We start from the raw sequence: 13132 nt of genomic DNA on the forward strand, positions 1-13132 counted from the left end.
GCTCCGGCCATGTGGACCACGTTGTGCTGCCGCAAAAGAAGTGTACCGATGCCACCGCCACCGTGGTGGTGACTTTGGCCCATTCTATGTGATCGCAGCCCGTCCATGAAAGTGTCCACTTAGCCACAGATGCCACAGAATTTGTCCATTCTCTAGCCATTTAGTGTGTTCCTTCTTTGTTATCGTGTGTTAAGGGCTTGGGGTTGCCGCGCGCATTGGTGACCTGCATTTTCAGGTGCGTAGTCACTCTTAGGGCTTAGGAGGTAGAAAAGAAGTGGGTGCTGCAACAAGTACCCTAACCGTGGGGTGATTTATGCCTTCCAGAGGCTGGAGACCTGTGCGTGGTACAAGGGATGGGTTGGGGAGAGATATCTCAGACATTTGTCATCCTTGCCCGCGGCATTAACACATGGGAAGGCTTTCTTCAGCAGAATCTGGGGTTCAGAATTAGAGATCTGTAAGGAAAGAGGGGGTAGTGGGGTCGATACCCCGGAGGCGCCCACGGGAAAGAGCCCCCCCTTCCCTGCAGCGGTGGGGAGGGGCTCTGCGGCGGGAGCGAGAAGGAGGGGCGCTGCGGCACGGTGGGCGGGCCAGAGGCGGGGCTCCGCGGGCTTTAAAAGTCGGTGCCCGCTCGCTCCTCTCTGCTTCGGCCACCAGCACATCCCGGTGCATCTTTACAGACGCAGCAGCAGCTTTCCTCTGCGGCAGCCGCACCTCGCCAACAGGCGTAGAGCTGCAGGCTCGCCCGAGTTGCCGCTTGCTGCCTCCTCTGCTGCTGCCGCGGGCCGCCCTGTGCGGACCGTGGGCTGCGCAGACGCCACCTCCGATCCTGTACCGTTGCGGGCGCCTCGGCGCGCCCTGTGATCCGCAATCCTGCGGCGGGCAGCATGGGATAATGCGGCCATGGTGCGCCGAGATCGCTTGCGCAGGTGGGTGCAGCCAGCCCGTGCTGCGAGAGGGGGTGTGGCCGGCCCGTACACCAGAAATGCGGGTAGTAAAAATCCTTACCCAAAGGTTGCCGCACAGCCCAAACTCGGAATCGCCCTCACTGATGATTTTTAGAACCAGGGTTTAGTTGTGTAAGATTTAAGAATTTTAGGATCTTTGCATTACCATGTGAGAATTAGTCTTTTTGTCTGGGTCTTCGCTGTGGTATGATTTACGATTTACATGGTGGTAATGAAGCAATTTAGGATTCGTGAGCCTTGGTGACGCCCGGTGTGTTCCAGGATTTTCAGAGCTGGTCATTGTTGTGGCGTGACTTAGGATTTCTAGACCATGGTATGTGATTTAGGAATCCAAGAGCCGAGATTGCCGCAGAGCGACTTAAGATTTCCAGGTTCTGACCTCATAGTGGCGTGGATACTGCATAGGTGTGACTGGGTCTTGCCGTGCAGTGTGGCCGCGGCTAGAAGTGTTGTTTGGGAGCCAGAAATGGAAATCCCGGGGGACACTGGCGTACGGCCATACTCTTAAAATGTAAAAAGAATTGTTTGCTTTGGTTTGTGGGTGCACAGCGTAGTTCTTACTAAAAATGAATCAGGTGGGCTGGTTTGGTGGTATGAGATAAATATATTTTTACATCATTTAAAGCAGTAAGAAATCAAGGCACGTAAAGTTTGTTGTGGGAGTGTGCTGAATTTTTCCTCTAAATCACAGTACCATCAAATAATGGGGATTGGACTTAAAAATATTTGTTTAAACCTTTTCCTCTGATTGCTAGTTTGCTTGACTGCTAAAAAAAAAAATCTTAAAATGTTAGGGGTATTTTTACCAAGGTAACTAAAGCTGAGAATGGCTGGGGTGTTGCCCCCCCCTTTCCTGCATGGGGGAGGTGCACTGAGGTATGGTCTGGAGAGCGTGGGTGTGGCACCTCTGTTTCCCTGCGCCCGGGAGCCCCCGTTCGCTCTGCGGTAGGCGCCCCTCCCTGGCATTTTGCTGAGTCACTGCGGATCCAGTGAGTCCAGCGAGGATGCCCCAGGGGCCACGTGAAAATGTATGAACGGGTAACAGGATCAAACGGGTTCTGAGGAAATGAACAGTAACAACAAAAAGACCCCCCCCCCCCAACCTAACGCTTTTATTCGCTTTTCAAGGAGGTTTCACGGTAAAACCCGTTAGCAGATAACAGCCTGAGATAAAGCCATCATGTTCTGGCACTGTTCCAGTCATTTCTAGTGTAGCCTCGAAAGGTAGAACCAAATCATTGTGACTTTATCGGACAGTGATTTTGGAGGAAGGAAAATAAAGTCTAATTGCTGTCTGAAGTTCAGGCAGGCAGCCGAGGCTCCTCAGGGGTGTTGTTTTTTTTACCCACCATTTCAGGTTTACAAATAGAGAGCCCCCCAACCCAGTCAATTTCATGAAATTGCAGGTAATGTGTTACATACATATAGGGTGGACTCACGTACAGACAAAGACAGTGAGCCAACAAAACACTTGCACCAGGACTCTAGCAATTAATTTGTTTTATTTGTAGATCACTTCCGAATGTCAGGAACTTTAGGTTTAAGAGGCACTATCCCAATTTATTTGGAGAACCCTTTCCTTGTTGACTGTGGCGAGTCACAAATAAAGGAAATGGTTTGTAATTCTGCCTTCTCCTCCAGGATAACTTGATCTGGACCTTTGAAATCTCGGCATGGCAAGCCAGGGGCATAAATCTGTGCCCCCCCCCCCAAACGTCTTGAGAGCTAGGTGTGGGGGTGGGGTCTTAAATAAAAGGGAACCACCTCAAGAGTGTGCTAAGAATGCACAAATATAATCTGCTGCCCAGACTTCTAAGAGATTAGATATTCAGGGTCAGGGCAAAGCTGCTTACTGGAATGCTCCCCGTCTATCCCATCAGTTTCGTAGCCCAAGACCATATAGTAGTGCCGAGTCGGGGTTCACTTGGCAAGAGGATATATGTGTGTTAGAAACCAAGAGCTGCTCTCTGCTTAAGCCCGTGTAATGAGTGACATGTGTGCTTGGAAAGAATGGTAGTGAGCTAGTACAGTGACTGCCAAATGCCAAAGGGTAGAGGTGTTTATCACATTCCTGGTAAAACTTATGCCACGTGGCGTAGGGTGGGGAAGGGGAGGGGAGGGGTGGAGTGGTGGAGAGGGGAGGGGTGGAGGGGTGGAGTGGGGAGGGGTGGAGGGGTGGAGTGGGGAGGGGTGGAGTGGGGAGGGTGGGGGGATGGGTCAAACCTCATGGTACCCAGGTTTCCCACCCATGTTCCATTCTGATTTTTGGAAGTGTACAATGTAACCTTGTCTGCTCTCCCACAGGATGAGGGAGTGGTGGGTCCAGGTAGGGCTGCTGGCTGTGCCCTTGCTAGCTGCGTACCTGCACATCCCACCCCCTCAGCTCTCCCCTGCCCTGCACTCCTGGAAGACTTCTGGCAAGTTTTTTACCTACAAGGGACTACGCATCTTCTACCAAGGTGAGAACTGGGGCCCAAGGACACGGGTCACCTTTCAGCTGAGGTGCCTGTTTTGTGTCCCTCGGCTGCCCCACAGTGAGTGACTGCTGGGGAGGAGGGTAGAATTGTACCTGATAGTAATTTCCTTCAGCCCCATTTGTATTTGAGAAATTTATTTTTCTCTTTTGAGCACCCCTAGTGTCAGGTAAGCTCTATGGTATTTAGAGATCTGTCTACACCTTTGCTCCCTCACCCAGTTACCAAAGCCATTTTACTGTTTCCGGTGACTTCTTCTATGCATCTAACCTTTTAAGAATGATTTGCTGAGAACTCTGATGGCTGCTACTTAATTAACACACCCAGGACAGTTAATTTTAACCTTCACGATTTCATTTTTCACTTAATCTTCACAACAGCATTTGGAGATAGGCGCCATTAACCTCATTTTATAGGTGAAGAAACCGAGAAACAGATTGGAAAAGACTTCTTTTGGGCGGGGGTCAAGAGCAATAACGAAAAATGTTTGTTTTTCGTAAACCGTTTTTCATTATTGCTCCTGACCCCCTCTCATTTGTTATAGCCAGTGGAGTAAGTATGCATTTTTTTTTATGTTGGCTCGTTGGTTCTTTCCCAGACTTAGTATTTAGTTTATTTGCATAGATTCTTCAGTCTAAATCCAGTACATATTTTAATTGCTTTTAATTAAATAATTTCTGAAAACATACTACCAAAGTTTTATTCCACTAGCAGTATTAATTTAAATCCATCACAGTTGGCAAGGTATTTTATTGTTTGAATAATATGAAATATGTCACATACAGAAAAAGTTCCCTTCACTATTAGCCCATTTTTGTAATAGTTTGATTTTTGAGTTGCATGTCTTCTGCTAGTACTGGACAAATAATATAAGTTCAGGTGATCCATTGGGAAGAACTGTCAGATCTTAGATGTGATAAATATTGATAAGGTACAAAGAAGTTTTAGCTTGTTGTGATTATAGTATTTTAACTGGTTTTGTTTTTTATTTAAAAACAATTCAAGTTTTAATATTAATATCAGCTAAAATATAGGAACGTCTCTCTAAAAAATCTAAGTGATGATGAGCAAACTGTTTTTAAGGGTTTTCATGTAAAGTGTGCCATTACAATTTAAACACAGATTAAGAGGAAGCTCCTTTGTGATATCAATTTAGTCTGATCCTTTTTACTGAATTAGATTTTGGTGTCGTCAAGGCTGCCTTGCATGGAGTTTGCTATTTCTCATTCTCCTCCTTCTAGATTCTGTTGGTGTGGTCGGAAGCCCTGAGATAGTCGTGCTTTTACATGGCTTTCCAACATCCAGCTATGATTGGTACAAGGTAATGAAGTTTCTAGGTCTTGCTATGTCCTAAAAAAAAAAAAAAAAAAAAACTATTCAAACTCAAGATTATTTTTTGTCAGCCCTAGAATTCTCTTGCACATTTGAATTGTTTGATAAAATCTCATTAAATGTAGAATTGCTTTTTATGTACTGTAAGGGGAGTAAAATACTGATTGTGCAGAAAGGAACACGGCCAAATTAAAGGCTGGAGTTGTGCTCTAGGTACCTCGGATGCTAGGCGTCACGCCTTTCCCAGGCCTTTGGTGGTCTCAGGAGCACTTTGACTTTATCCAGGCTGGCATGTGGGAGCAGAGTGCACACCATGCTTGCTTTCTTACAGATCTGGGAAGGGCTGACCCTGAGGTTTCATCGAGTGATTGCCCTTGACTTCTTAGGCTTTGGCTTTAGTGACAAGCCGGTAAGCAGCAGCTGGGTGGGGTCAGGGGAGGGGTGGGCGGGTGCAAATGCAGGGTCTGGCAAGCACTCTAACATCACGTTGTGTCTCTGCATTTCCTTTCCTTAGAGACCACATCAGTATTCGATATTTGAGCAGGCCAGCATTGTAGAGTCCCTTCTGCGGCACCTGGGGCTCCAAAACCGCAGAATCAACCTGTTGTCTCACGACTATGGAGACATTGTTGCACAGGAGCTGCTGTACAGGTCAGTGGAACCAGACTTCTGCCCTCTGCACAGATGTCATAGCTTAAGATAATGGGAGACTGAATTTTTCTGGGACCATCAAACCTCTAGGGGTCATCTGCAGCCCTTGCAGGGGAGTCAGTTGCTCAGCTGTGTGTCTCTTCTTGCCCTGCACCAGGTACAAGCAGAATCGATCTGGCCGGCTCACCATAAAGAGTCTCTGTCTGTCGAATGGAGGTAATTGCCTTGGTGGTAGGTGGAAAGTGGGGTATAGTTTCGAAAAGTCACCCTTTTAAGTCACAAAAACATCTAAGAAATATCTGATATCATAAACAGACACCATACATCAAGCATCCTTTACCTTGTAGTTTTTCATGGTTGATAGATTTATGGAATACATATTTTTCAAATATATAGCAAATAAAAGGATATCCACGGTAGCATCGTGACTCAGTGGGCAAAGGGGCTTGTTGCCAAGTCTGTGGCTATGAATTTGATTCTGGTGCCCACATCGTGGGAGGAGAAATTGACTCCTACAGGCTGTTCTCTGACTTCGAATATGTGTCTTGGCATGCATATATACATAAACACAATAAACACACATTTTTGTTGTTGTTTGTTTCTAAAGAGCCAGGTGCAGTGATGTACACCTTTAATCCCAACAATTGGGGGTGGGGGGGAGGCAGAGGCCGGTGGTCTCTGAGTTCAAGGCCAGCCTGGTTTACATAATGAGTTCCAGGACAGCCAGGGCTTGGAACCCTGTCCTGAAAACAAAAACAAAAAGTAAAGGGGCTATAAAAAATGTGATTGTGTTGATCTGGCTGGTAAGCTGCATTAATAAATTCTTAATTGGTGTTAGTGCCAGGGGTCAGCTGGGAATGAGCCTTACCATTTGGAAGCCTTGGGATTTTTGTGTGTGTGTTTGTGTGTGTGTTTGTTTTTTCTATCATCCAGATGCTCATTAATGCCCCAACCTGAGTGTCTCAAGAGCAGCCTGGGAGGAGAGCAGTGGGTCTGTCCCTTTATCAATGCAAAGGAAGAGTGAACTAGCTACTGAAACCTCCGCGTGTTTGCAGAGGGGTTCAGTACTCCCCACGGTGTCCTGAGCACTAGGGAGGTGCTGAGGGGAGCTCACACCTAGGCATCAGTGTGTTACGGAGGAGTGTATAAATTACTCTCTCCATTTTTGTACCTTAAAATGAGGAAAGCAGTCCCTGCCTGTCGCAGTTTGTCTATTAAACAGAACACCTTGCAGTAACTGGCAGTGCAGCCGCGCCTCCACGTGGCGCGTGCGCATGGGGCTCCGATGAGTACAAGCTGCTGTGTGGGGGCATAGCTGTTTTCATTCACAACTCTGTTAGCAGCAAAGGCTTCAACAGTGAATGGGTGGAAATTTTGGGTAATGGTTGAGATTTTACCTTATTTGTTGTTAAAGGACTAAGAAGCCTCTCTTTCCACAGGTATCTTTCCTGAGACCCATCGTCCTCTCCTTCTCCAAAAGGTCGGCAGCTTCACTGCATAGCTCCCTGGTTTAGACATCTGATGTTAAAAACAACTAAAAACCAAACTCTGGCACCTTTTCAGGACCACACCTGTGGTGATGAGCCAGTCTATTGAAATCTAATTCATTATGAATTCACATTAATCAAGTTAATTTTTTTCCTCAGTCAAATAAATATGTAGGCTCTCTTACATAAAACCAAACATTTCTGAGAAATAAGAGATGAACAAATATTTAGCAAAATACAACTATATGAAGATCTGTGTCTTAAGTATGATATTTAAATAAGTTGAGATCCTAAATAAGTTGATGACTTCATCAGTTATGAGGGATTATACATATTTTTCAGAAGATATGGCTAAGTTCTACTTTAGTTTCTGATGTAAAAGGTTTTGTCTTGGAGTTGTCAGCTCCCTCTAGACCCTAGATTTTTACTTTTGTTTCTTACCTGCAGCTCCTCAAAGATGGAGGCGTGCTCTCACCCATCCTCACCAGGCTCATGAACTTCTTTGTATTCTCTCGAGGGTAAGTCACCATCAAAGACTGACCCTGCACTGACACGGAGTAATGAAATGTTGCTACTGACGTCCTGGACCACAGCTAGGCTGGGCCTGGAGATTTTGTAGACGTCTGGCACTCTCAACTCTGTCCACAGAGTCTCACCTTCCTGCATTTCTATTCTTTTCAGTCTCACTCCAGTCTTCGGACCATATACTCGACCCACTGAGAGTGAGCTGTGGGACATGTGGGCCGTGATTCGCAACAACGACGGCAACCTGGTCATCGACAGGTAGGAGGAACCCCACTCTAGACCCAGTGAGCCTCTCTTGGACGAAGGGCAGATGTAAGGTTATTTGTTCTGCCCCTTGCTGGCTTACTCTGGTACAGGAGGCTGCTTAGGGATTATAAGACAAACCTTAAACAGTCCTGGTCTGTCTTTTCCAAAAAAAAAAAAACAATCAGCCATAGGGTGAGCCTTGCTCCTAAAGCATTTGGCGCCGAGAAATTGCATAAATAGCTGCAACTCTTAATGCTTATTTGCATGAAAATGCCTCATGGACTTTGGTATACCCTTCTTTAGACTTTTGGTTAACATTAACTGTTACAGAAGGTTTTAATCATAGTTTTGAAAGGAATGAATGTGTCTCTCTTAAGTACAAAGCTCCTCTTGCCTGTTTTTTTTTTTTCAGTAGCAACAGAGGAACTTAGGTATAAGAAACATGTTTGAGAGTCACAGAGCTGGCTAGGAGTGGAATCAGAACTGGATTCTTAGACTCATGTTGTAAATTAACCAGCATTAATTACTCCTTGTGAAGATCACACTCCCTACGTGATAACCACAGAGGACCACATGCTTATGTTGGTAGTCAGTGCTGTGTTCACATGCTGACAAGGATGGACGAGGCAAGCTGTTCCTTTCTGAGACTGCTTCTGTAGGAGGACACTTCTCTGTGGCTCTGAAACTGCACGGATGCTAGGCCTTGCTCTGCTCCTGCTGACTCACATGTTGTATGTAGTCTTTTACAGTACATCAATCAAAGGAAGAAATTCAGAAGACGCTGGGTGGGAGCACTTGCTTCTGTGTCCATCCCCAGTGAGTATTTGTGTATAGTTTTTTGTTACTTCTTGACAGGAATATTGGGGAATAGTGACTTAACAATTATAACTCATAAAATATCCATGTGGGGTTATCAGATTTAGCAAATAGAAACATGCACTCAAGTAACTGTAAGTCTTCTTAAAAAAAAAAGAAAAGAAAAGAAAAGAAAAAACCAGCTATGTTTGGCCTAAGTATCATATAGTTTGGCTATATGATATTTACAACATACTTTTTACCTTTACCCCTCACACTTAAAAACAAAACTACAAGACAGAAACTGTTCACTTTGTACATTTAGCTGGCCATTCATTATTCACTGGCACCCCTATTCCAAACACCTGGCTTACCAGAGTGAGGGTGTAAGGTAGAGAGACTACCACAAATATAGCTGTCATGGCAGAATGGGAATTACCTGTCACCGTAAATATCAAACCGTTGGGACAGGAGGCTAGTAAGTGCTGTGCTCTCTCCTCTTCCACATTTGAAAAGGAAACAAACAGCATAGTGTCTCCCACATACTAGTTATTCATCAAAAAACTGTTGACAGACTTCAGATGTCAGTTACAATAGAGGAAACTTCAGTGACTGGCTCTATCTGTATTTCTAGAAAGCAGATCTTAAAAGTGAGCTTCTTCCTTTGGTTCAGAGTACAGAAGGGCCAGAAGGATCCAGATAGTTCCATTTAGAAGACTGACTTGTTGTATAAGTTCTTTTAGCTCATCTAACAAGAAGTGAGGATTTGTATCATAAAATTTTTAGTCACAATTTTTTTTTAATTTAATGAATGGAGCTTAATTTTAGGGTAGCAGCAGGAGTACAGACGTGAGCTGTTAGAAATTCCTTCCTGTTCTTTTTCCTAGTTCATTTTATCTATGGGCCATTGGATCCTATAAATCCGTATCCAGAATTTTTGGAGCTGTACAGGTGAGTCCTCGGAGGTCTTTCTTTTGTCAGTATTTCATCCTGACAGGGTTGTTGGCCTAGCTATTGCATCTGACCTCATTGGAAACAAAATGAACAGACCATTTAGGGATAGAGAATCTGATTCTTATCGAAAGGACAGATCAAGAGATATGTTATACTTTCTCTGGAGTCATACATCCTGTTCTCACCATCTTGGCTGCCATCATTCTATGCATTGATCTGAGCCAGTTCCCTCATCTCAGCTGAGCACTAATCAACGACTCACCATGAGAAATGCCACCTCACTGGTTGTTACTCCTCAGGGTACTTACTTAGAAGGTGCTTGTCTGTCATACAACAATGTTTCAGACCTTCCTATGCCCTAGTGGATACAACCTGGTAAAAAACAGCTTGCTTATAATTTTAAACAATCTCCTCATGAGATTAAAGAAGGTTCTTTATCTTTGCTTGGGCAGTGAGTTGCTGAGTGAGCTACCTGTTGATGCTTCTCTAAGGAGCTGAGAGTCATGGTTTGAGGACAGAAGTGTTGTATTTGCAAGATGTTGTCTGTTGGGTTCTGAAGGTATAGTTCCCAGTAGGAGACGAGTAGCGCTGTTGCTCCTTCCAGTGTTGTGTGTCTGTAGTGCATTTGCGGGTCTTCCTATGCCTTACATCCTCTCATCCTCCAGCCTTAAGTTCACCTCCATGCTGTTCTCTTCCACTAGGAAAACGCTGCCGCGGTCCACAGTGTCGATTCTGGATGACCACATTAGCCACTACCCACAGCTAGAGGATCCCATGGGCTTCTTGAATGCATATATGGGCTTCATCAACTCCTTCTGAGCTGGAGAGAGTAGCCTCCCTGTATTACCTCCCCCATTCTCATATCTGTGTGTATTCCCCTTAGAAATGCCCAAAAGAGGGCCTGGCCATCAAATACTATCCTTTCATAAAAGTCCATTTTATTCACATTGGTGAACAAACTACAGAAAACAGGCAGCTGGACCTCTAAGGATGGCATGCTAGTCCACCTCATCTCTAAGGGTGACATGATAATCCTCTCATTCCTGTGACATATGACCAAGTAAATAGATCTGCTGCTGTTTTGTGTTATTAGGACATTCTGACTAATAACACTTTATTTATGTAGAAAGACAGCATTAGATATTCTTTTTGTGTATTAAATACTCAAAAAAAACCCCAAAACAAAACAAAACAAAAAAAAAACAAACCCAAAACATAGTAACAACAAAAATCCATTTTCTGTGGACTTTTAAAATATTTAGAAATGCTAACTTTTAGCCCAATCCTAATTGGAATACTGGAATAAAAAGTGAGAGAAGAGCTTGTTATCTCTCTTTCAAGATGGGTAAACAGCTTATGAGAGGGAATATCTTGTCACACCTTTACATTTCGTTCCATCAGCTGCTTCTAATTATAGACATTTTTTGCTAAAAAAGACATTGGCTTAGGGGCTGGGGAAGTAGCTCAGTGGTAGTGCGCCTGCCTAGCATGTTAAAGCCCTGGGTTCAATCCCCAGTGCTGTTCCTACCTTCCCACTCCCTTCAACATTGCCCCCCCCCCCCCACTTAAATATAGTGTTCTGAGTATGCGTCTAAGACTGATTTGCATACTCATGTATATATTTACAAACAGTTGGCCCTTGCTAAGAAGAAAACCTCATTATATATAGAATTTGTGAATAAACAGGTTGAAATTATTTACAGAATTTCCTAAAACCGCAGAGTATTAAGAACTGCAACTGTGCCAGAGATTTACTGTTACTGTTTAGAAAGTCCAAGGCGAATAGTAAATACCAGCCTGCCTTCTCGAATCTCAGCTCAGGTGCATGCTCTCCCAGGGCTGAAGTGGAGGCGAGGGACCACTGTAACAGCCGAGTGTCCACTGACTCCTCATGACGGCTGCTTAGCATCCCACTGGCTGTTCAGGAAGGCTTTTTCACATAACTCCTGTACTTAGACAGGCAAGTTTCCAGATACTTTAAGAACAAATTCTGAAAGACCTAGGAGCAAATGGTGCTGAATACTTTTTTAAGCCACAGTTTTAACTTAGTTAAAACAGCATTACTGATTATTTTAAATTCATTTTTTAAATTAGAAATTTCAAGTATAGCAACTTTGAAACTGGAATGAATGAGTGTTTATTTTCTATTAATAAAAACAAACTGTGACAAAAATGGATTCCGGCTTCCCCTCCCCCTCCCCCCCTTCTGGGATAAAACTGTCCACCATTGTCAAGAGTTCCCCACAGTAAACAGAAGTGTACAATGAAGCTAAGCAGCTGTAGAATAGCCTAAGTAGCATCTGATTTCCAAGCCCACTCAAGGCTGCACTGTCATAGCAAGGCTGAGCGCATAGACACTGAGGAGGGAGAAGCACTAAAGCTCATGCTCAGAGAAAGACATCTGTTTGATCTGCTGGCTCAGGGCCAAACACTTGCATCTGCTTCTTTGAAGTCATTATTAATCTTTAAGTGTGATTCTGGGAAGTTCATGCCACTAGCCTGAAAACGACCAATAGGGAGGGCATAGCAACATCACCCTTCCCAGCAAGAACTTATCCCACAGAAGCCAAGATAACATCCACCGGTATCCTCTCTTTGCTTCTCACAGTCACCTGCATGGTCACTCCATCTGCTAGGGCCAGCCTGGACCGAACCAATATGTCATAGCCACCTCTGTAGACACCTGAGAGGAAAAAGTGAGGAAAAGTATATAAGAACTTCAAATAAGCTCTGACTAATGGAATTTATCACGTTTTGCCCAAATCTCCTTTCTATATTTTAGTTCAGCTTTTATACAAATTCACAGGAAATTAATCCTACAACAGTCCTACGTTTTCAGTGCTGATATGAAATACCAGGTACATGGAGGGATTCAGTAACACTGGCCTGGTGCTCTCAGGTAGTGGTTAGTGGGGTTGGCAATGGCATCTGTTACACATTGAATTATTTTAGGCCAGATGTGCCTCCTACGGAATAATCTAAGGAGAGCCTGTAAAATCAATTGTTCATTCTGACTTAGCTTTCCAGTTGTTACATAATGAGATGATAGAAGCAGCAGGGCAAGGAGTGCCTATCCCCGGCCCTGATGGAAGTCTCTTACCTGCTAGATACAGGGAATGGGAATTCTTATTCTCGGGTACTTTATCTGATCTCTCACATGGCTGCATACCAAGAAATGTGATGATGTTGTTGACAGCTTCTGTGGAGAAATTTAATGTAACAAGAATTAGAAAAGTTAAATATGTGGGTATGCCTCTGCCCCACCATGTCCTAAGAGCTGCAGGTGTACAGAGCTGTAAACTAGAGGGAGGCTCCTAGCCTAGACAATGGCTGATTTGCTCAGATGATGAAGACAGGCCCCTGGTTTAGAGCAGAGAGGAGTTCTCTGAGAACTACATGCATGCCTCCTGGGTTTTATACTGACCCCAGGCAGCCCACTGTAGCAAAGCTCTTCCTTCTCACCTTCAAGGGTTTTTGTAGAGCTCAGGGCAAAGGTTTCTTCTTTCTCAAAGGCATCTCCCACCTCTTCCCATGCAGCAGCAAAGTTAGGCTTTAGGATCTTCTGGATATGGTCAGACACAGTTACTTCAAGATCTTCTAGCTAGTGGGCAACAAGCAGGGGTCAATAAGTAAAAGTTCCTTGCATCTACAACAAAGAAGAGACTGATGACATTATGTCCTGAGGCATCGAAGGGCCTGA

The 13132-nt window shown here is 44.5% G+C and overlaps 2 protein-coding genes across 3 annotated transcripts in view; one reads left to right on the forward strand and one right to left on the reverse strand.

Annotated features, from left to right (window-relative positions):
• Positions 1-653: 653 nt before the first annotated feature.
• On the forward strand, positions 654-11027 carry Mest (mesoderm specific transcript). Its single transcript, XM_052173394.1, has 12 exons — positions 654-929; positions 3273-3427; positions 4684-4763; positions 5106-5183; positions 5289-5425; positions 5583-5641; positions 6865-6905; positions 7360-7430; positions 7594-7695; positions 8423-8499; positions 9366-9429; positions 10134-11027. The coding sequence occupies exons 1-12, from the start codon at positions 904-906 to the stop codon at positions 10249-10251; spliced, it is 1008 nt and encodes a 335-aa protein (XP_052029354.1). The 5' UTR covers positions 654-903; the 3' UTR covers positions 10252-11027.
• A 526-nt stretch (positions 11028-11553) lies between these two features.
• The window catches only part of Copg2 (COPI coat complex subunit gamma 2), a 125355-nt gene continuing 123776 nt past the window's right edge, over positions 11554-13132 (reverse strand). For both annotated transcript variants that reach the window (XM_052173391.1, XM_052173392.1), the window contains exons 22-24: positions 12895-13033; positions 12533-12631; positions 11554-12115 (exon numbers count right to left, since the gene is read on the reverse strand). In XM_052173391.1, the coding sequence (XP_052029351.1) occupies positions 11985-12115; positions 12533-12631; positions 12895-13033 (369 nt within the window). In that variant the 3' untranslated portion in view covers positions 11554-11984. The remainder of the gene's footprint in view (positions 12116-12532; positions 12632-12894; positions 13034-13132) is intronic.

Source organism: Apodemus sylvaticus, chromosome 2, assembly GCF_947179515.1.
Source record: "Apodemus sylvaticus chromosome 2, mApoSyl1.1, whole genome shotgun sequence".
Taxonomy (NCBI): Eukaryota; Metazoa; Chordata; class Mammalia; order Rodentia; family Muridae; genus Apodemus; species Apodemus sylvaticus.

What these genes read in the sequence shown, in the direction of transcription:
- Mest (XM_052173394.1), top strand. Translation starts at nt 904, where the DNA reads ATGGTGCGCCGAGATCGCTTGCGCAG. An exon ending in CCAGCTATGATTGGTACAAG is followed by an intron (nt 4,764 to 5,105) that starts GTAATGAAGTTT and finishes GCTTTCTTACAG; the next exon opens with ATCTGGGAAGGGCTGACCCT. An exon ending in GCACAGGAGCTGCTGTACAG is followed by an intron (nt 5,426 to 5,582) that starts GTCAGTGGAACC and finishes GCCCTGCACCAG; the next exon opens with GTACAAGCAGAATCGATCTG.